Here is a 23,069-nt window from a genome sequence, read left to right on the forward strand (position 1 = left end):
TATTTCATTGAGATCAGTTTTTTTGCCATATTTTAGCAGTAAATTGTGATTAACGTGTACATTGATTTCTCCAGTTTACTTTGTTGATGTTGTAGAGTCTGAATCACTCAAAATCCGCCATCTCTTCTGTTGTCTTAAAAACGTCTTTGTTGCTGAAGATAAGTTCTCTCTCCATCCACATCACATGAAACCCTTTTAACAACGGCACAGTTTCAGTAATTCACAGTTTTATTTCAGTTTCTCTTTGATCGCTGTGCTGTCACCATGTCTTCAAGAGTGGAATAATTTTAGGGCATATATGTGCAAATCCTTAGTGCTCTTTTGTTCCTGGGCTCTCAAAGTGTCACCATAATAACCAGAAGTGAATAGAGAAGATTAGGTATTGTAATTGTGCGATACATATGGGATTGGCCATTGATTTGTTGGAATGGCTCTAGTCTAGTGGTTCGTTTTTTCATAAATTTTCTTTTATTTAGCATGCTATGAAGCCTGGCTCACTGTTTGTCTTTCATATATGAGCAAGACCTCTCTTTCCATAAAGCTGTGTGTGAACACAAAATAGGTGTAAGCAGTCTGTGTGGCACAAAACCTATAAACTGTTTTCATTATTCAGGCTAATTTATATCAACCACGCTGTTAATCTTCCACAACCTGTTGATTGCTTTGTTTCTCGACACATTTCTGGAGGGCAGCCATAACTGTGTTTTCAGAAGGACTCCTGTCAGTGGCGCCAGGCTACACAGCCACAAATTGGAATGTGGCACTGGCCCGGGAATACAGCCAAGATTTAAATTAGACAATAACCTCTGGCCCCTCATGCAGGCTCCTCTCTGCAGCTGTAGGCTGATCCATTTGTTTAATATGGTGGAGTATTCGCTAGAATAATAGGCTGATGTATGAGCCGGCTCTTAACAGTTTGTGTTTCACAGACTTGCAGAGACTGAACAACTGGCAGGCAGTGCACCCACTGCAGATGTACCCAAACTGCAATAAAGGAAATGTACTGTATGTTACGCTTGGAGAAATTAGTTGTGGAAATGATGAATACAAAGAAAATTCTGCTTTGGAAGTTTTACAGAGAGTTGCTTGGTAATAAGAAAATGCATTTAACATTTTTATAGGGTACACTTTTTATTGCTTTATTTTATTTATTTATTTATTTATTTGTTATTATACAGAGCTTGTTGGTACATTCCAAAACCAGAAATTAAATTAGGTGCAAGTCAGCATACATATATTATAAACTGTGTTCACTTCCATATGTTGGGGCGGTGGGTGGGTGTGTGTGTGTGTGTGTGTGTGTGTGTGAGACTGGATGTTCTGTTCTATTGTGGGAATCTCTGAACGTCTGAAGCCATATCCAGGGTGTTAGCTTTACTGTGGCACAGAGCCAGTGCTGTACCCAGCGAGATCAAAGATGAAGCTTCAGCTAGTCAGTGCTTTCTTTAAAGGTTTTCTGTAAGGATTGAAATGGAATAACTGACCTATGACTCCAGCACAGGAAGTTACAGGGGTTGTCATTAATCAGAGGTTAGACAAGACAAGACAGTGTTAGACAGACAAGACAAAACAGGGCCGATTTGATTTTAATCTAATTAGTATAGAAGATTATTATTATTATTACTCTGATGATACTGAAAATGTTACTATTATTATTAAAAGTAAAAGTAGTAGCAGTACAATAGTAATGTTGTTGTTGTTGATGATGATGTTGATGATGATGATGATGATGATTATTATTATTATTATTATTATTATTATTATTATTACTACTACTACTTTAATTCAGCATTTTGTAACACATGCTGAGATTAATATACTCAACCCACATTTTTCTGTCAAATCTATTAATTTAATTTGCATTCAGTCATCCCTCTGTATGCATTACAGTGATATAATGCCTGTCGTGCTGAAAGCTCAGTGGATGGAAACTCAAGGACTTATAAATGGATCCATTTCATATCTCTCATCTGGTGGGAAAAATCTCAAGTATAGCTCTCAGATTTCATTGTTGCCACTTGTAGCTCTTTTAGCAATTGTGCACTAGTCCAGATCTTCATCTCTCTTCCTTATTTATTTGTAAAAGGCCAGCATCTACAGCAATAAATATCATTGTAATGCAATTGTTTTCATTTATAAATGGCACTTTATACACCCAGATGTACTTGTTTTTTAAAGAAACTGAAGTATAGCCGAATGCAGTAACAGAACGAAAAAGCACAGAAGAGAGAAGTGAAAGAAAGCAAGGGAGAGAGAGTGACAGCATGAAAGAGAAGGATGAGAGGAAGAGGTGACTGTCTAAAGAGAGTCTCTGTCAGTGTGATTGTATTCTCTCTGTGTGCAGTGCTTTCATCTAATGATTTTAGCTTTAAACTGACTTTTAGAGATCGATTTCTCCTGTGGATCAGAACGGCCCTGCTTTAGGCTCTTTGTGTGGGCCTGCTGGACAAAGATGTCAGTTTACACATTTCCCTTCCTGAGCTGTGTGTGCTTATGTCATTTTATATTTGTGTGTATCACTTATATTCTGTGTATGTATGTGTTGTTCACGCCATCTTAGAGGCTAGTTTTACTGTTTCCCTTAAAGCACCAAAGATAATTCCTTTCTCAAAGTATTATATTTGTATAATAAAGTAATCTTGCATATGCGTCATACTGCAGTATGTTTGTTCAACTCACCCATTTGTAGATAATGACCATGTGACCTCAGTAATTCTTCAAACAGGCTGTTGGTCATGGTCACATTCTTCTCAAGTGGATTGTGTTTGGGTTGTGCCGGGTATTAGTTCTGTAATATTGTTTTCCCCCCGGGATGATTGAATTCACTCTGTTGTAATAATATCTTATTTCCCTCTGGAAACACTTGCATAAGAATATACAAACACTCAGGTTATGAAACCCAGCTCAGTCTGGACAATGGAGTCCAAATCCAGTCAGGAACAGTTTTGTGTATATAACAACACTAACATGAAGATTGTCTAATGGAACCATTTTTATGTTTGAAATGTCTAATTAAATTAAAGTGATAATGCAACATTTTTTTAGAAAAAAATAAGGAAATTTACATTTATTTAACTAACAATTTAAACTAATTAGTTGTAAGTAAGAAATATTTTGCAAATCATTTGTGCATAAAAAAAAAAAAATATATATATATATATATACAGTGCAATGCATAAGTTAATACACCCATGCTAAAGTTGACTAAAAAGAGGAATAAAAAATCATATTTTGGAAATTGACCTTAATGCCTTAATTTAAAAAATTAGGAAAAATCCAACCTTATTTTTTTTTTTTGCATTTTTGCATTTTTTTGTCAGTATAGAGGTTAGACGTGTAAAACTACTTATTTCCAAAAAGTAAAATATATGTTCATTAAAGCACTAATGCTAATAAATAAACACTTAGGAAAACAAATGAGTATAAATACTGAAATTTACATCACTAATCTGCTGGTTGGTTGTTAAATGACTAAGTTTGACTAGTCATCCATTGTGACTCATGCCTAATATGGCTGTGTTTTGAGCTCGTTACTGTTCACTAACGAGGCAGAGGTATAGCGTTTGCATTGCTTCTCTCATCTTGTTAATTACAGAGGCTCCATTGTCTGATCTGACCCATTTTCAGCATTCTCTCTTTCATTCTTTCAGTTTGTCTCATCCTCCCATCACAGCTAATCTCATTTGGCATCTGGCTCAATCCCACCCTGCCATGAACATGAGAGGGTCTGCTCTCTCACTGAAGAGAGCCAAGAGCGACAACAACACCCCGTGTCCTTTTCCATTCACGCTAACTTCTGTTTCCTAAAAGCTCTCTTTCATTTTATTTCTGTTTATCGGCATCAGTTGTTAAATGTACAGCTGACAAGTGGAAGGTGATTTAATGCAGCACTTCTTGTCCTTCTGTTATATTTATTTGAGAATAATGTTTGTTCAATTAATATTCATGAGTCGTGGATCTCCATGTGTCAGTGATGCGAGGCAGAGAGGCAGGTAATGGGATTTAAAACAGGGTGAATGCTGATGGTGTGAACGAATAACTTAAAGCCTGGAGCAGTGCTAGTGTGTGTACACACACACACACACACACACACACTTTCTTCCCCTTTGCTGTTTGTATTGTGTAGACCCACCTTAGTGATGAAATGAGGCATGAACTTTTTTCCATCTTCTCAGAATCCACCTTGTGTTCTCTCTCTGCCTCTCATTTGATAGATCTCTCTTTCCCTCCCTCCCTTTCTTTCTTCTTTTTTAACTTTCTCAAAAGATGATATTTTGCAAATTCATTGGTAAAGTCAATATGAATTGCTGTTTGTAATCTATTTTCCATAATGTAACTATTTAGAAGTGGATATTTAATCTTAAAAAAGTACGAGGTGGAATCAATTGGATCATAATAAAACATTACATACCAGAATAGAAATAGTCAGAATGCGAGTTAAACCAATGCATAAATTGATATTTGACACTCTTGAAAATAAAGGTGTTGGTATCTATGGTTCCATGAAGAACCTCTATCATCCATGGAACCTTTCCTTTGCATAGAAAGTTCTTTATTGTGGAAAAAGTGTTTTAGATTATTCAAATATTCTTCACCCTAAGAAAAGTGGTTGTTCTATGGCATCGCTGTGAAAACCGCCTTTTTTAAGAGTGCTGATTAACATTTATCCAATAGCCTAAGTGGGCCTAAGTGATGTCAGCATAAGAGGAAACTTTATTACATTTTGATTTAATGATAATGGATGAACTATTTTCTTTCCTTGGAATAGCATGATTCACTGAATCATTCATAATAATGTACATTAATTTAGAAAATTTCTACTTTTTCAAAAACTTTTATTTCATGTTGACTCTGAACAGTGCTGCAGTTATATTGATTTGTTTATTAATTATTATTATTATTATTTTTTTATAATAATAATTCTCCATTTTCCGGAGGGTGGGATGAGGGTAATTATTTTCTTTTAATGAGATGTTTAGTCAAAGACCTTTCTTTCTGTCTCTCTCCCCATTGGTTGCTCCAAAAACTTTGGTTGCTTTTCTCATACTACTCTCAACCAGCTCACACCAGTTCACCATCATGGTTTGGAGTAAATGGCACCTAAACTGCACCGCTGACAGCAGACTTTTCCTGATATGATCAGAATGCTTATAACAAAAAAAGACACGCACTACAAAAATGTTCATTTTTCAGTTTTTCTATTTCCAGAGGCATTATACCGCTGACGTTATGGTGCTGTGTTGTGCGAGGCAGTGTGTTGTTCCTCTTTAGTGTATATGCACCAGGTGAGCGCTCCAAAAGGCCTCCTCAGCCCAAAACACCTGCTCTTCAAGTCCTGCAGCTGCCGCAAGGCCTGTGTGTGTGTTTGTGTTGTGCGAGGTTACACGTGTATGTGCTGGTTAGACTTTTAACATTTCAGCTAATTCTTTTTCTTTCCCCCACCGCTCTTTCTCTTGCTCACTCTCTCTCCAGGGCATAGACTAATTAATGGATACCATTCGCAGTTGATTAGCTACAGTTCCTTCGGTAATTACATTCGCATACTAACCACTCAGACAAAAAGATGAGGGGGGGGAGAGAGAACAAAGCAAGGGAAAAATAAATTAATGCTCTTCTCATTTTGCTCTGATCTTAATTTGTTCCTGCAATTGTTTGCCCTCCACAATAAGATAAGAAAGCCCTTTTCCCCTCTTATTCCGACTCTTCTGGTTGTGTAACATCTGAAGGAATCACTTTGTTTTAAACAGACAAAAGCTTGCTGTTGGATGCGCCATTGAATCAGGGCCTTGAGGCTGTTGTGAAGACTTTTTCTGGCTGTTCTGGTTGATGTCTGTGTGTGCGTGCGCATGGCTCCTCACTTGTGTGTGTGTGTGTGTGTGTGTATGCATGATTTGTCTGGTTATAGAGGGCCCTCTGTGCTGGCCCTCCAGCTGCTAACCCATAATTCCTCATTTTGCTCTTCCATTGTTCCTACCTGTCAGTGTGTTTGTGTCTCAGAAGAAAAGATAGGATGCCTGCCATTTCAACAATTTGCCATCATGTTTGATTTAGAGGGGTACAGATAGAATAAAGGATCAGAATAAAGAAAAGAGCTCCATTTAGAAAGGAAGCTGTAGAATACTACATGGATATACTGTAGAATAAACAACACCACCATCCCATTATATTTTCACATGTAAAATAAAGAAAATGACCTGAATATGTATGTAGCGTCAATTTTAACATATATAATTTTTTTAATAATCAGACCTTTGTGTGTGGGGGTTGTTTTGCAGTACTATACAAGCTGCTTTGTGTTCACCTGCTGTAATAAACTGTGATCTTTCATCAGCCTGTGTGGGCATTTCAGATTATTAAAGACGACTGTGTGACTCCCCCGCTTTTCAAATGCAAAGTTGCCACACCTAGCTGCCCCACTGATGTACAGTATGATGCGAGGTGCATTAGCAACTGGGTTACTTTCTGTGTCTGTCTTTATTATTACCCAGTTACATGAGGGGCGAACTAATCAATGAACCGTTTTGGTACTGCTTTGCAAGATAGAAGAAATATTTCAGATAACATTAATGTACAGGCCTGTCAGTATTTCCTATGGCTGTTTGATTCCAGAATATTTGGAATTGATTCTGAAATTAGAATTCAAGTAATTATTATCATCCTTTAAAATCTGAATTTTAAATGACTGTGTTCTGTGGATGTTTTTTTTTTGTCAATTCAAAGTATCTAATGCAATAATTGTTCACGTTGTTTCTAACTAAATGCTGACAGCTTGACAAATAATTAAATCTGATTATTTTCATTTATGCAGCAATAGATATTAACCAACAAGCAGTATGTACCTACTTATATAGGTTTACTAAAATATTTTATTACATGAAAATGCAACACAAATACTTGTATAACATTTGTAAGACACAAATTGAATGATTCTGTTGAATGAATGATTCAAAGATATATCAGACTGCCCCGAATAAGGTCGACTCCCCAAACCCAACTCAGAATCAAAGAATTGGTTTATTTTGGATTAATCTCCCATCCCCACTATTTTGTGCATAAAACAAAATTCATTGCTATATTGTGACTGAAGAATACAACTACAGTGAATTGGAGAGAGGTGCAACTGAAATGACTAATCTATTCTCGTTTCTTTTGCAGTTTGGGAATAACAACAACTACATGAACATGGCTGATGCCAATGGAGCCCTGCTAGCAGGAGATGTGAGTACATTGTTGCAGATAACCTTTACATTTCTATGGATGGTAAACCATTGTTAGTTCATGCCCAGCAGTATTATTCTGGAATCACTAAACAGTCATTTCCGTGTCTAACCATTTATTGTTTCAAAACAAAGTCAATTCATTTAGCATGCTTGCCTCTCTCTACGTTCAAATGAAGTGATTAATTTCAGCGGCAGGTGTACAGCTGCTGCATTTACATAAAACATGATTAGCTCTCTACATGCCTTCCTGAACTGCTTTGGGATTTTCCACACCCCAAACCCTTAAAGCTTAGAGCTTGTTACGCCAGCAGCTACATGTTAATACACATATGTTATAATCTGACTGAATGATTCCTCCAGTGGAGCTGATATGTTTACCAGCGTTAACAGTGCAAACAGCTCAGTACTGACCAGAGGTTGAGGAGCACAGGGGGCACTGAGTGTTGAGATGGGATTAGGGTCACTTTTGCAGGGGGATATTCCACGGTTTCACATCCTGCTGGTATGCTCCAGGTGACGGCTAAAGGAGCATGCATGTAAACACCTGTCCCCATGATCATTTAAAGATACCATCAAGCTAGAAAAGGAAAGAAAAGTGGAACCTCTCACAAAAGTCACTCTTTCTCCATCATTTTTTATCCTCTGTCAGTGAGTCTGACAATACTGCAAATCACAGGTTGTGTATCTCAGGCTGGCCCTACTATCTGTGTGTGATTCAGGTGCTTTACAGTACGTGTTGTCACTCACTGTTACACTCACTGTTGCCACTGCCTGATTTCCATCAAATTTCCAATGCAAATCTCCTTCTCACAATCTCAACGGCATCAATAGACTCATGCTGGCTAAGCAAAGATAATGCCTGTGAACATGAAGTACGTTTGTTGCACATTTGTTGGTAACGATGGGTTTGCGTGGGCCTCTCGCTTCATTTTCATTTTAAGTTCAGGTGGTCACAGGCAGTTGTACCCACATTTGATGGAGTCGGTTGCAATCTCCATAAATTCTTCTGATAAAAGTGTTCCTTTGCTGAGGCCAAGCTCCAAGTTGGCACCTGCAGTGGAAGTAGGGCTGTCGAGTGTTGACGGAAAATTTCCCCTAGTTGAAATTTTACCTAAGAAATAATGTTTCCTCCTTCGCACTGCAGCTGGTATTATGACACATGACACAATGAAATTAGAAGCATTAATATTTAAATTCCTCTTTCCCATACCTGAAATATGTGTAGGGAGGTGGAAGGAGGATATTGTTTCTTGTAACTCAAGCTGAAGAGAAATTAAAGGGACTTTACCCTAGTGAGTGCTGTAATTTCACAGTGTGATGGGTTTTCCATGAGCTTTAGCTCTTTCATTAATCTGCTTAATATGTCATCTTTAGGCGAGAGAGAGAGAGAGAGAGAGAGAGAGAGAGAGAGAGACCAGGAGAGAGGGGCTAAATATCTCTGAGCCTGACACTCTGCACTTTGTATACAGACCTGAATATACTGTATATAACATTAGTTTTAATGTAAATCAGGTCTATATACACATCATCCTGTTATATTTTTAAATAGACCTTTGACGATAAATACTATAAATTTAACTGATTATTTTTTGAGTAAATAATGGCAGCTATGTGGTTGCCAGAAATTCACTGTAAAAAAAAAAAAAAAAAAAAAAGTGACAGTGTCAGATAATGCGGTATGGAATAACTTCACAACTTAGAACTTTTGTATATTTCATTATGTGACAGAATCTAAAACCAATCTACTTGAACTTCCAAAATCTGCTTTCTGCATTAATATGATAATACAGGTGGGGACAGGCCTGTCCATAAAACACTTTATCTACTTCAAAATTACATGTTTAATGGGGGGGGGGGGGGGGGTATGTTCTATAAACATGCTAAATAGAAAATATAACACAAAATACCCTAATGTACATTACTGATTACATAAATGAGAAAACAAACGTGATGCGTCACGTAGGGAATGTCATTTTACAGTTTTTCTCTGTGAATTACATAGTAAAAAAGAATTGGCAGTATTTACAGTAAAATTGCATAGTTTTCACATTACATAGTTAGATAACTTACAGTTAACCAATTAACAAGTTTTACTGTTGCATTTTTAGTATTTTCCTGTAAAAATGAATCAATAATTCATAAACATTGATCAAGAAATATAAATAATATTTCATACATGGTAATATATGTAAACCACATTATCTTGAGCGTTGTAATGCTACATGATATGGAAACCATATATCACAGTGCTTGATAAGGTGACCTCTTCCTTCCTGCTGTTGAACTGAAACTGATACGGCCATATTCAATTCCACTTAGTAATATCACTTATCACACACAATCTCATTACACACACATGTAATCACTACTGTATATGTAGAAATGGATTTGGAATGGTTGCTATTGGACTCTGAGAGTCTTTGCCACTGTCATCTGAGGAGAGCTTTTCTCTCTGCTGAGTTGATATTAGGAGCTTTGCTCTATCGATCCTTCTAACCATCATGCTCAGTAATTGTGATTCACTGCCTTTTAACAACTGCTGCTTATGTCTCTGCTGAATCAGTTTACTAAATCTACAAAGTGAAAGGGGTTATTGCTTCATAATCGGTGCTATTGTTTTACCTTGGCTATCTGACTTTAGCGTATTAGGGTTGATGGATGGGGCCTATGATAACTTTAGTTAATTCTACAATAAGTAAATCCACTAGCTAATTACTCTTCAACAGCGATGACATAAAAATATGCAATATTCTCTAGATGGCTGCACACTTGTTTCTTTGACGCATAAAGTCTATAGAAGCACACAGCTGAAACAGTGCTGGAAGATCATCACTCATAAACTAGGAACTTATAGCTGTTTATTCTATGTACTTTTATGATTTTGTTATTTTGTTTACACATGTAAGTATGTTTAATATGTTCATTAAAATCACTTGTTTTTGGAGGGTTTTTTGGACCCTTTGCACCATTAATTATGTTTCGAAATAAACGGCTAGCCTACCTAATCCATCGCACAGCTTGAAGACATTAATGCATATAGAGTACATAACTACGGTGCGCTCTTTTTTTTTTTCTTTTTTTTTTCATGTGTCTTCTGCACGTTTTGCACGAGCCGCACACACCTTAAAACTACGCACTCCACTGATGACCTTGCTTAATCGACCGTCAATAAGTTTTATTGATTAAATTATTATCGCAATTAATCGATAGTTGATTAATCATTAGCGGTCCTAATATACACATTCCAAACTCAGACGTCTCTGGGTGGTTTCACACCGAGTTTGTTTCAGCTGTCTCTTCAACGGTTTGCATAACTTTAATGTGATTGGTTCAAATGAAAGCAAAACTCCTCCATAATATTTAAAAATACATAACCTTTACAGGTTAGTATATTCAAAGGAAACAATGGCAAGCAAAGGAGAAAGTGATCTGCTTAATTTATGTCTGTGGAGATTAAACACCCCTGTAAACTCCACACAGACTCTCAAAGGTCATCATTCAGCTTTCTGCACAAATGAAGGCTTGAGGGTTGGACCTCATTGCAATGCCAGGTAAAGTGAGGAAATTATAGCAGAAATATTACTCTATTGTGTTCTGTGCACGGATGATGTATGTATAACCTGAGGCTGTCTGTAAATTAAAATCAATCCTGAATAATCTCATGATGTTTTTGTAATAAACATGATTAATTTATCACAATTGGGTTTGCAGAAATTTGGCTCCAATATTCATATAAAGTATAGTGTGTGTTCTGTTTTACTGGAATCATATTCTATTTTAAGCTATAAACTATAAGATCATGTTTTATTATCAAGCCTAAAGATGAATATTTGTTTTTATTGTTTTATTGAACAAGGACACTGAGTTTGGTGTGTTGAAAAACTGCACCTTTTAAGTGGACCAATAAGTGAACCGAATGAAAATGAACCTGCTGGTACTTGCATTTACACTGAAATTCATAGTAATGACAGATCTATTTTTAGTCAACTTAGGGTTTAAAGTGTTTTTGTTTGTTGTTGTTTTTTCAAATGAGATGTTTAGTTCACTTTAGTGAGAAATTAGTTTGTTTGATTGACATTTTCTCATGTAAGTGTCATGCAAGTCAAACCGATCCAAGATCACTTATGTAAAAAATAACTGTGAACACACTTAAAAACAGCACTTTCTGAAGATTTACACAAATTGACCACTGACCTGATCTTTCAACACACACACACACACACACACACACACACACACACACAAAAATACACTCTCCAGCAGGGCTGTAGTACTCGAGTCCGGTCTTGGACTCCGGACTTGTCTCGGACTCGGACTTGTCTCGGTCTCGGCCACTGGTCTTGCCAAATATGGCTTTTGGTCTCGACCGAGTCCAGGTTTCTTTATTATGTTCCCAGTAATAACGTATTATTGTAGTATGCTTCCCGCACACTTCCGCAGAATCCTCCGTAGATGACTACCTGCACGTGTGTTATTTATTTTCTACTATTTGCTACTGCAATACCGGCGCATAGCTGAAATAACAGATCCGTCTATTCACTGCCGATCATAATATCAAATTGCTATATGGACAAGTGACTCTGAATATTAAAGACTGCTATCAAAGTCTGATTGGTCAGCGAGTCTCTGCAAATGAGTGCAGGTTCATGTACTACACATACTCAAGTACACGTTCATCTTCAGCATTTCATCGTCAGATACGCTCAGAAACCCGTCAAAATAAAAGTTTGGTTTAACGTGAAGAAATGATCACAGATATATTTTACTGGAGTGAAGCTATATTGTCATTTAGTTGCTCAAATGCTCAGTACTAGTACCTAGCAGTGGGTTGGTGTTTGTATATCGGTTCTAACACTGCTATTATGAGGTATCACCATATGTCATCATTCTGTTTTCTTTAGATTAGAAGATTATATGATATCAAGGGGAATATCTATATACTTAACAATCCTGGGTGTTGTGACACTTTTTTGCTTTTAGATCAACAAATAATAACCCAAAATGATTGGCTTGGTAATGTCATGCATAAGACTTTTTTTTCCTGTCCTGTCCTGGACTCGGTCTTGACTCGGACTCAAACCTCTTTGGACATGGTCTTGACTTGGACTCGACTAGTCCTGGTCTTGGACTTGTCTTGGACTCGACAAAGGTGGTGTTGACTACAGCCCTACTCTCCAGTGACCTACCACCTCATCCCGCAACACCAGCCTTACACTGACAGCTGACAGCTTCTGTACGTCAGACATAATACAACCACATCTCAATTCTCATTTACACACACTATACACAGTCACACACACACCACCTCACTGTCTCTGAGAGCAGATATTAATTTAATCTCTGCCTTCTCTCTCTCTTGTCTCATTGTGTTCAGTCAGGTATTCAGTGTTTTGTTTTGTTATTTGTAAAGGTCAGTGTCATTTTAGTTATGCTCTGATGTGAAAAAGATGAAAAAGGGACTATATGTACCTCACATTTGATCTTTGAATGTCGTATCAGATCTTACAGCACAGCTGTGTGTTGTTGGGACATTTAGGTCGGGCCTCTCTCTCTCTCTCTCTCTCTCTCTCTCTCTCTCTCTCTCTCTCTCTCTCTCTCTCTCTCTCTCTCTCTCTCTCTCTCTCTCTCTCTCTCTCTCTCTCTCTCTCACGCTTTCTTTTTCTCTGCGGTATTGTACTGTGAAAACATGCTGGCACTGCAGGTCTTATTCATAGATAAAGGTCATGAAGTAAAGTAAATGAAAAGAGCACCACTCTCTTCCTCTCTCTGTGTTCTCTGCTTTGCTATCATTCATTCCCTCCCATTTTATCCATCTTGTATTTATTTTTTTATTTAGTTCCTCTCTCTTCCTCTATTTTACTTCCCTGTTGGCCCTTAAATTCAGTGTCCGTGATGTACTGTGATCTCTGCCATGTGCATGATATTCGAAGCGTTCTTCTCTCATGACACAATTTTTATTATTTATGCCTCAACGCCGATGTTTTGATTAACACACTGTTAACTGCTGCAATGCCACAGGGAGGGAAAATGAGTTTGTAGCTTGTGTGTTAATGGAGAACTGGGAAACAGAGCTGTGCTGGCCACTAATGGCTTTAGTTGGAGGTAATGTGAACATGTGTTAGGCACTGCAAGCCCCTGGCTCTCTCTATGACAAAACACACCACTGCCTTTACAAGATCTGCTGCTCACAGCTTTGGAAAAAATGCTGCAAGTTAAATGCTGGAATGGAGCCACATAAAAAATGAAAATAAGAGGGAGAGGTGACAGAAAAAGAGCTGATTATTAGCCTTACCCCCTTCGACTGGATCTCATCATACAGGCATTGAATGAGCTTTGAGTCTCTCTCTCTCTCTCTCTCTCTCTCTCTCTCTCTCTCTCTCTCTCTCTCTCTCAATATATATATATATATATGTGTGTGTGTGTGTGTGTGTGTGCAGGGCTGGGGGGATGGTGGTCAGGTTTTACCTACACTGTGAGGACCAAATGTCCTTGTAAGGACGCCTGAAAGTACCTACATTGTGACCAGCCAACGGCCTATAAGGAAAAGGGCTTAGTAAATGTACTAAATAATGTCTAAATTAAAATTTAAAATACAAAAAGGTTTTTGTAAGGGTTTAGTTTAGGTGTAGGGGATTAAAAATATCATTAGCTTAATGTAAAACAAAAAATAGTTCTTGGAAAGAATCACTGTAGTGTGTGGGACTTTCACTAAAATGAGAAAAACATTTCTATAATAAAAAAATAAATACTGTTGGCATATTCCCTGTGCACATAATTCGTTTACAAAAGAGAAGTAAAAAACTGGCAATAAAAATGTTGAGAATGAGGAAGTAAGAACATGAAAGACAAGCTATAAAGTGACAGCAGAAAGAAAGACAAACTGCTTCAGAGGATGAATGATGTGTTGACATGATGTTGATATGTTTTTTCGAGGTAGTGAAGGAAACTCATTGAGAGTATTAAAGTGAAGATGGAGAACAAGATTGAACATGAAACTAGAGGTTCTGAATACAAACAGAGAGAGAGAGAGAGAGAGGAATGGAGGTCACTGAATTCCTAGATGAGGAGGAGCCAGAGCAGGTAGTCAACATAAGCAAATTAAGTGTGACGATAATGTAATTCACAGGCAGGGGGATTTGGTCGTTTGATGAACAGAATTGTTGGTGCAACTGAGAGGAACAAAATGTGACACTTCTGGACAGCTAAAATAATCTGTGTGAATATTCTCTAAACCCATCACTCCCTGCACTCCCTTTCTCCTCCAGCCAACATCATCCAGCTCGGATTAAGCGGCTTTAATTTTGTCCTCCTGCTAGTGTGATGATAGCACAATATTGCATTTCAGAGTCAGACATCTTGTTTTTCACACCCTGTTTAATGGAAAATGTAATGGTTTGAGTCTGAACGAACATTTTCTTGTACAAGTATCAAATAGCTGTTCTTATCTCTTCTTCTCTGGTCAACATATTTCACAGCTCTGAGATTAAATGTTTTCATTTTATAAGAAATCAGTAGGTTTTGTTTAATTGAATTACAGTGGTTCTTCTTTTTAACAGTATTAAGAATTTGTGTGATTTCAGGATTTCAACTGTGTCCAAATTTTGTGCAAAAATAATTCCTTTGTCTTTTCCTTAGACATTTCATACTCCGAGTCTTGGTGACGAAGAGTTTGAAATACCCCCCATCACCCCTCCGCCTGAGACCGAGCCTGGTATGGGCCTCCAGGAGGTGGACTCACCTTTCCCCAGGCTACCTGACCACCCCAACTCTCAGCGGGGGTCATTCACCCCGCAGTTCCCACCCCAGAGCCTGGAGCTGCCCTCGATCACCATCTCCAGAAACATGATGGAGCAGGAAGGACAAATCAACAATGGACATCCAGGGGTAAGTGTCTGGTTATTTACTTGGGCATCTTAAAAATCTTATTGTTTACAGATGTTGAAGGCAGTTGTTATACAAAGGCAACGAATTCCACGAAATAAATGTCCACATCATCATTCACTGGCAGTTACATTTAGATTTTAGCTTCACCTGTATTTAGGTGCAGATTTAAATCCAGGTAGTTTTCCTCCTCTAAATGCAAATAAGTTTGCCAAAGGTGTTATGTGCAAAACAAATCAAGGTGCCTGATGTTACGTGTCAGTGTTTTAAAACTAGTTTGTAGACAAAGCCTTAAAGGGATAGTTCACCCATAAATAAAAATTCTGTCATCATTTCATGTCATTTTCTATGGAATGTAAAAGATAATATCCTGGCCACTCTTTCCATTTTAATGAAAGTGAATGAGGTCTGGTTCTCTCAAGCTCCAACATGGAGGGAAAAAAACACACACACATACACCATAAAAATATCATTTTGAACAAGTGTTCTCTCTATGATCGGTTCTCAGGTTCATCTCACTGACTCTATGATCTGGTAGTAATGGTTAATAGCTCACTGGATTAGAAAATTATCATTAATTAACTTTTTTTGGTTTGTTCATCACACAAAGCTATTGTATGGCTTCAGAAGACTTTGAATACAGTGCACGAGTTTTTTGTTAATTTTTTTTACCTTAAAGATTGAAAGCTCCTATACTCATTTATTATAACTTTGTGGAAAAGAGCGACCAATATATTCTTTAAAAAAAAAAAAAATTATGCTCCATGGAAGAAATAATGTCATACGTGCTTAGAACGACATGAGGAGTAGAAAATTATGACTGAACGCTTATTTTTGAAAAGACAGCAGACTTTCTAACAGACAGTAGATGCAATAAAATTGGTCTGCTTGGCTAAATATATTTATACTTTAACCTTGTGTCACGGTGATGACTAACATGTATGGTAAAATAAAGGTGTGTGCAAGCATTTGTTTCATAATAATCATGTTTTATGGTCAAGCTTTTATAGCTGTTAATTCAGGTAGAGAAATGGGTCCTAAATGCCATAGACATGGATTCACCAATAAGGGAAACGTTGAAAATGCCATGGCTAGACTAGATAAATTAAAAGTGCTAAAATTGAAATGAAATCACTATCAGAGAAATTTGAATACGTAAAAAGACAAAAAAGTGACATTAGCCAGCAAATAATGTGTGGCAGGCAATTCTGTATAGGTCCTCACTCTCCATAAACATACAGTGGTATATGTATACGTGGGATAATATATCTTTATTTACATTCCAATATAGATAGGCACCATCAAATTTTATTGCTCCTTTCTTGGCCATCCATGCTGCTGGCAAGTAAAATAATTGCAGCTTTTAAAATATCTGTGCTGCATAAGTGACTGCCGGAAGGCTTTTTGCCTAAAGAATTTTCATTTCATGGTCAGTTAAGCTCGTATGCATCTGAAAAAAAAAAAAAAGAAAAAAAAAACGGAACCTTGACACAATTACAACACGGCCTGTTCTCACTGCGCTGCGAAGGGATTAGATTTGATTCTCCAACATTATTCCTCTTTAGCAGCTCTTTCTGTGGACAGTGGTTCTGATTGTGTCGGGACTATATTAGCGGGTTTGGGGGAGAATGAGGGCACTCTGCTCTGTGCCTGGTGGCATTGTGACCGTTCCTCCGATTCTTCTCTATCGCTCATCACTCATTGTCCTCCTCAAAGACTCTGTCTCTCTCCTCTTAATGGAATTGATCTCAGTTTGTCCTCCTCTCTGGGACTGGTACAGACAGTGCCGTGCCTTTGACTCCATGCCTCACATTTATAAAGGACTCAGTAAGGGCTAGCAGAAGTTAGCACTGTAGCCTCTAACGTTGTCCTTCAGTCATTTTGATGTGTTTCAGAATTATAATTTTACATCTAATGCAGGAAGACTGACCAATAAGTACAACTTGGGGTCCAATTTATGTAATATTTAAAACAGATGGGCAGCAAGGGAATAAAAGAAGAATGTATGTCAGGAGAATTTACACATTATCTCAAAAATCCATTCCAACTCAACTAAATAGCAACTTATATGCCCTTTGTGTTTCTACATTGAAGCCAACTATTCCTCTAATTCTTTCCCTCTAATGCTCCACGTATGTCAGGCGAAATTAGCCGCAGATGCTGCTGGCCGAACCCAACTCTGCAAAATCCATTTCTCAGCTGTGAAGAAGTCTGGCAGGATTCAGAATGTGAAGTCATTATTTATTTAATCTCTTCTCCTAACAAGCTCCTGCATCTCGTTTGAGTCTCGTTGGAATCTGGGTTCTGACTGGATCTCAGAGTAGACCGAAACTGATGAAGAAGCAAATTATTTGATCACCTATTTAGACTAAGTTCAGAGGAGATGTTCTTGGAGGTTGTACAGAGCAGGTTTAGCATTCCCATTTTGTTCTTGGAAGTCATCTTTTTCAAACACTGGCAGAAACAGTTAATTCCGTTTGCTGACATTCTTTTGTTATGTATACATTTGATACATTGCAATACAATGCATTCTTCTGTGCATTAGTGTTTTGTAAAGACTGTACATGAATGTATGATTATATGTATGTATGAATATAAGTAAATAGTTAACAGTGAATCAAAAAATATAATTATGGTCTATTGAATTGGCAGTGCATTGTATAAAGCAGGTGTAAGATTCAGAGCACTCAACAATGGTAGAGCTTTAAAACATGATCCCTCACAAACCGACGAGGATCTGACTGCTGTGTCTGTGAATAAAATGGAAAATATGACCAGTGTTGCAGAAACTATTTTTCTTCTCCTCCAGCACCAAACACACAGACACACACGCTCACACTTTCCTCTCTCCCCCACTCTTTTTCTTTACACTTTTCTGTTATCTTATCTCCAAGCTGAGTAGTTGTGACATCAGTTGTACATCAATCTCTGAAAGTGGATTTTTTTCTTCCCCTTCACCTTCATGTTGTTCTTTTTCTTCTTCTTTTCTGTCAGACAGCCATTGTGACATATTGGGCCAGTAAGAAATGAAAGATATTCATGCAGGCATGCAATACTTGTAATGAAGTCTTAGCCTGACCTTCTGTGTGATTGATTCTGTAATTTAGTTTTCTCAGCCAGTACTTGAAATGAAATGAAATCATGTTGAACAAGTTTTAAATACCCATAGTGCAACGGGAGAGATGGAGGGAGGGACGAGGAAAGGAAAAGAGATGAGAGAGAAGAGAGGAAGGTTGTAGACTACTCTTTTTTTGTTCTTTTTTTTTTAGGCATTGGAACAATGTTTTGGACCATTTTTTTTAGAGGGGGCAATTCGTGCAGGGTGTATTGAGCATGAACAGTAGTTGAGCTGTATGAAACGAGAGAATGTGTGTGTGTTTTTAGAGAAGAGAGTAAGTAGGTGGAGGAGAAATACGAGTAGAAAACAATTTATCTTCACGCTACCATGGTCTCTGCAAGCATTCAAAATTCCATTTTCTTTTTTTTTTTTTTCTCGAGGAGCCAGTAATGCAGGTGCCCATAAATGGTTGAAAAATAAAGCAGCATGTTGGTAAAGGTTCCAGTGCAGCTGTGAATATATGCTGGGGGCTGATAAACTATTCATAATAGAACTGACCTTTTCACACTGGCCAAACTTGTAAGATTCATCCTTATAATTACCATATAGATGATTTTACTCCTTTTTCTGTTATGGAACATTTCCAAGAGCTCCACAGAAAGATTGAATGAAAATTGAACTTGTTAACATTCTTTTCAGCATGGAACAGCTCATACCAAGCTGCTTTTAATAAACTCTCCAATTCCTTTCCCACCCCCCACAGAATCCCGAGGCCAGTATCTTAAAGAGCAGACCCGATACTCTCAGCCATTGACACGGCATCTTCAGATTCTTATCCCGATCGTCTGAAAGCAGTATTGGTTATTTTATGGTTATGAACACATGCTGGAAAAAGCCGTTATATTTTCTTGACTGTTTAGTTGCGGTTTCTGCTTCTGATGAAAGAGGTGAGGATACGATTGGAGGCAGAACCAAACGGTCATCCATCAAACGTCTCAGTGTGTTGGACAAGAGGCTCGTTGTATGGTGTAGCTGTTTGGTACAGCATCTCTTTTTGGCACCTTTTAATGTCGGAATCTTTTGTGCCTGCTGTAAAGTATGTTGGGGAATAAAGATACGAGGAGGAAAAAGGTTATTTTTTGCTGGAATACAGTCAGCCGAGATGGGCTGATTGCTGGAATAATAGCAACATTTGCACAAGCACACGCAAACACACAGAGGAGAGGATAGGGCACATCTGGCCTCTTTTCTCTTCAGATAAGAAGTTATTTACAGATTTATGAAGACTATCAAAAGCATCTGTGTAGATGTGAGCTGTGTGTCAGCAGACAATGTTCCAATCAAAATGCAAATGGAGGGTGTGCAGCAGGGACATAAATAAAAAGATTGGATACTGACTCACTCATTTTACCAGCTAAACCACTCTGACAGCAGAAATCACATTTCTTTCATTGCCTACAAAGGCTGCTATTAGCGAAAGCTGACTGCTGTTTGTGCGAGTTTAGTTTGAATGGTCCATCCATCGTTCTTTCTTTTCCATGTACCGATTATACGCATAAATATCTATTTTACACAAAATAATTTCGTGTTTTTCATTTTCATCAGATGATGTTGTCAAATCATTAAATGCTTCAAGATAAATCACAGCCTTTTTTCAGAGTTCACATCTGTTCTGCTTTGTGCTACCGGATCAAAGTGCTCCTGGAACTAAAGACCAGTTCTGATAGTTTCTTAGACCTCATTCACCAACATAGAGTAAAATCAAATGAGTAAGTGGGCATATGGTTGTCTGACGAATGTTGCATGTTCAAATCATTGATCATGTCGATGTATTCACATGGGGGAGAAAGCCAGAACACAGAGACTTTGATAAATATGAGCCCTCAAATGCTGCCTTACATCTCTGTGATTCTCTCCGCTCTTTACATTACTGACACATAGAGAAGGCTGTAGTGATTTCAGGGCATCGGTGGCTGTTAGAGTGAAAGTGTTAGACACAGATGGTCATGACTAATGAACACAGTAGACAGGTCTGACACAAAGACTGCTGCTGGCTCTGCATTCTAGCGATGAAACTAATGCAAATATTGTTTTGTCTAGGGTGTAATTGTGTCATTTATTCAATGATTATTTAGTGTTTTTTTTTTTTTCTTTTACCAATCTCTTTTACTTGATACTACTTTTGCAGTATGTTTCTTTAAAAAACAACAATACAATACATATTTTCCAGGATATGATGTTGAAAACAGCTATTGTTTTGTAGAATTTTTTTTTATTTTTTTTTTTATAAGGCACAGATTTGATATAAAGCTGTGTGTGCCCAGGGAATTAATACAAAGAGAATGTAATCTGTGTGTGAGGGAAGGTGTTAGAATATTGTACTATGGGAGAGGGTTCAGCAGGTCTGGCCAATAAGGCCAGGTGCACTGCTTTATGATGTGTTGACACATACAGATATTGAGTTTGAGTCTCTGAATACCAGATGGAGAGAAAGGAAAGGAGTTGATGTAGAATAAAAAAATGAACAAAGGAGATCAAATGAACTCATGGTTTTCTCAAGCTGTTTGAGTTGATTTTGCTCTGTAATCTGGTTGCTTTTGGAGACTGTCAAATGCTATAATTTTACCCTCTGTTCGGTCAAATGCATCAGGCTCCTGTATACCCTACCCTGTTTTGGTCAATAACTGACAAATGGCCAATTTGTCTAAAGCCTTTATTATTCACAATCTGCAATTTTTCACAATATTGTGATATATTATTACAATTTAAAATAACTTGTCTTTAAGTATAATGTATCATTCAGTGTCACATGATCATTCAGAAATCATTCTAATATGCTGCGTTTGTGCTCAAGAAACATTTCTTATTTTTATCAGTGTGGAAAATAGTGCTTCTTAATATTTTTGTGCAAACTGTGATACGTTTTCTTTCAGGATTCTCTGATGAATATAAAGTTCAATAGAACAGCATTTATTTAAAATACAAATCTTTTGTAGCAATATTTTGTAACAATAACTTTTCATAAAATTAATGCATCCTTGCTGAATAAAATATAAAGTTCTGTCAAAGAAAAAAAATCTTGACACCAAATATCTAAAAATGTTTTTGTTGTCTGTTTGCTCTGCAGACTATTGGTCAAAACCACCTCCGTCAGTACCCTCCAAACCCCACCATGGTGATGCGCTCCATCATTAGCATGCACAACCCCAATGGCATGATGTCACAAAACCAGCTTACCACCATCAACCAGTCCCAGATCAACACTCAACTGGGGCTTAATATGACTGGATCAAACATTGCTCACACGTCCCCGTCCCCACCCGCCAGCAAATCGGCCACACCCTCTCCATCCAGCTCTATTAACGAAGACGATCCAGAGGAAGGAAACAGGGTGAGTGCCATTAAATCCATGCAATGTTTTATGCAGTGTTTTCACCATAACGTTTAAATCAACATCCAAATAGCGAGATTTTATAATAAGTTGCCCTCTCTCTGTCAGGTGATTGGTGAAAAACGTCCCGCCCCTGACACAGGTAAAAAGCCGAAGACGCCCAAGAAAAAGAAAAAGAAGGATCCTAATGAGCCCCAGAAGCCAGTGTCTGCATACGCCCTGTTCTTCAGAGACACCCAGGCGGCCATTAAAGGCCAGAACCCTAACGCCACGTTTGGAGAGGTGTCCAAGATAGTAGCTTCTATGTGGGATGGACTGGGAGAGGAGCAGAAACAGGTATCAAACTGTTGTCCTGCGTAATAACCTCGTGATGTGCTGTAAATCGAGCCGTCTGCCTGTCTTTTTTCTTGAGCTAGAATAACAAATGTTCTTAATTTCTATTCAAATTTTTGCACAGAATGATTCATGTCAGGTGTTTCAACAGACTGCTTGATGTTTCACCCTTCTTTAGTTTTTTATTACCGGCTAAGATGAAGCCTGCAGGCTCTCCCTGTTGTGAAACTCATGCTTGCCAGTCAATGTTCCGCTAATTATCTGTTTATAACACCTCATGTATTCTGTTCTTCACAGGTTTACAAAAGCAAAACAGAAGCAGCAAAGAAGGAGTATCTGAAAGCTCTTGCAGCGTACCGTGCTAGCCTTGTGTCAAAGGTGAAGATGTTTTCTGTTTAAACAGCTCTCCGTCTGTCTGTTTTTCTTTCCTTCTCTCAGTCTACCTCTCACTGTTTCCTTAATTTTTTCTCCATTCATCCTGTTTTCTATTATATTTCTGTTTACCAGTATGTTAATAATAGTTCAGCTCACTTTCAGGCTCAATGACTTTCATCTTGAGTCCTTAACCGCTTTTAAAAGATTAGACCTTCTGCACAGTAAACTTTTCAAAGAAAGCACCAAATGTATTAACTGCTGAAAGCTGAAAAGTGGTTGAAAAGAGCAGTTGTTCTATGTCTAGGAGCAGTGTTTATTCCTTTGTGCATTAGTTAACATCCATTGATTTGCACGAATTTAATTTCTAAAAACCAACTGGAAAGGATTCAAATATATGATTTTTCAACACACAGAATTCTCTTGCATACTTAAATGTGTCTGTGAATGTGTTTGTTCCATCACACTAGAGGTGTAAAAATAGCATTAAATACAGCTAACAAATTAGAATGAGATATTCTTATGATCCATCATACCTCATTAACTCGCTGGCGGCCGGGAACATTTGCATATTTGTTGCTTCTTGTAAAAAATGTAAATCATTTTACACACTGTTGTTCATGTATGTTAAAGTCTAAGCAACTCAAGAACAGGATATGTATGACACCACCATCACATTGCTCTCGATTCAGCAGTTGAGTTAAGCCTTTTTTTAGTTTTTTTCAGAAACTCCAAACTGTAATTTTTCTTATTTTCAGTGTGCAAGTCTTTTCCTAGGCTACTAAATAATATAAATCCCTTTCTTGGCAAGTTC

The 23,069-nt window shown here is 37.7% G+C and overlaps 1 protein-coding gene across 1 annotated transcript in view; it reads left to right on the forward strand.

Annotated features, from left to right (window-relative positions):
• tox3 (TOX high mobility group box family member 3) overlaps window positions 1-23,069 on the forward strand; it is a 51,020-nt gene that overhangs the window by 25,053 nt on the left and 2,898 nt on the right. The window contains exons 2-6 of the mRNA XM_084406118.1: window positions 7,156-7,218; window positions 14,856-15,104; window positions 21,287-21,550; window positions 21,659-21,886; window positions 22,181-22,261. Of these exons, the coding sequence (XP_084262244.1) occupies window positions 7,156-7,218; window positions 14,856-15,104; window positions 21,287-21,550; window positions 21,659-21,886; window positions 22,181-22,261 (885 nt within the window). The remainder of the gene's footprint in view (window positions 1-7,155; window positions 7,219-14,855; window positions 15,105-21,286; window positions 21,551-21,658; window positions 21,887-22,180; window positions 22,262-23,069) is intronic.

The sequence above is a fragment of the Rutilus rutilus genome (assembly GCF_951802725.1).
Source record: "Rutilus rutilus genome assembly, chromosome: 3".
Lineage (NCBI taxonomy): Eukaryota > Metazoa > Chordata > Actinopteri > Cypriniformes > Leuciscidae > Rutilus > Rutilus rutilus.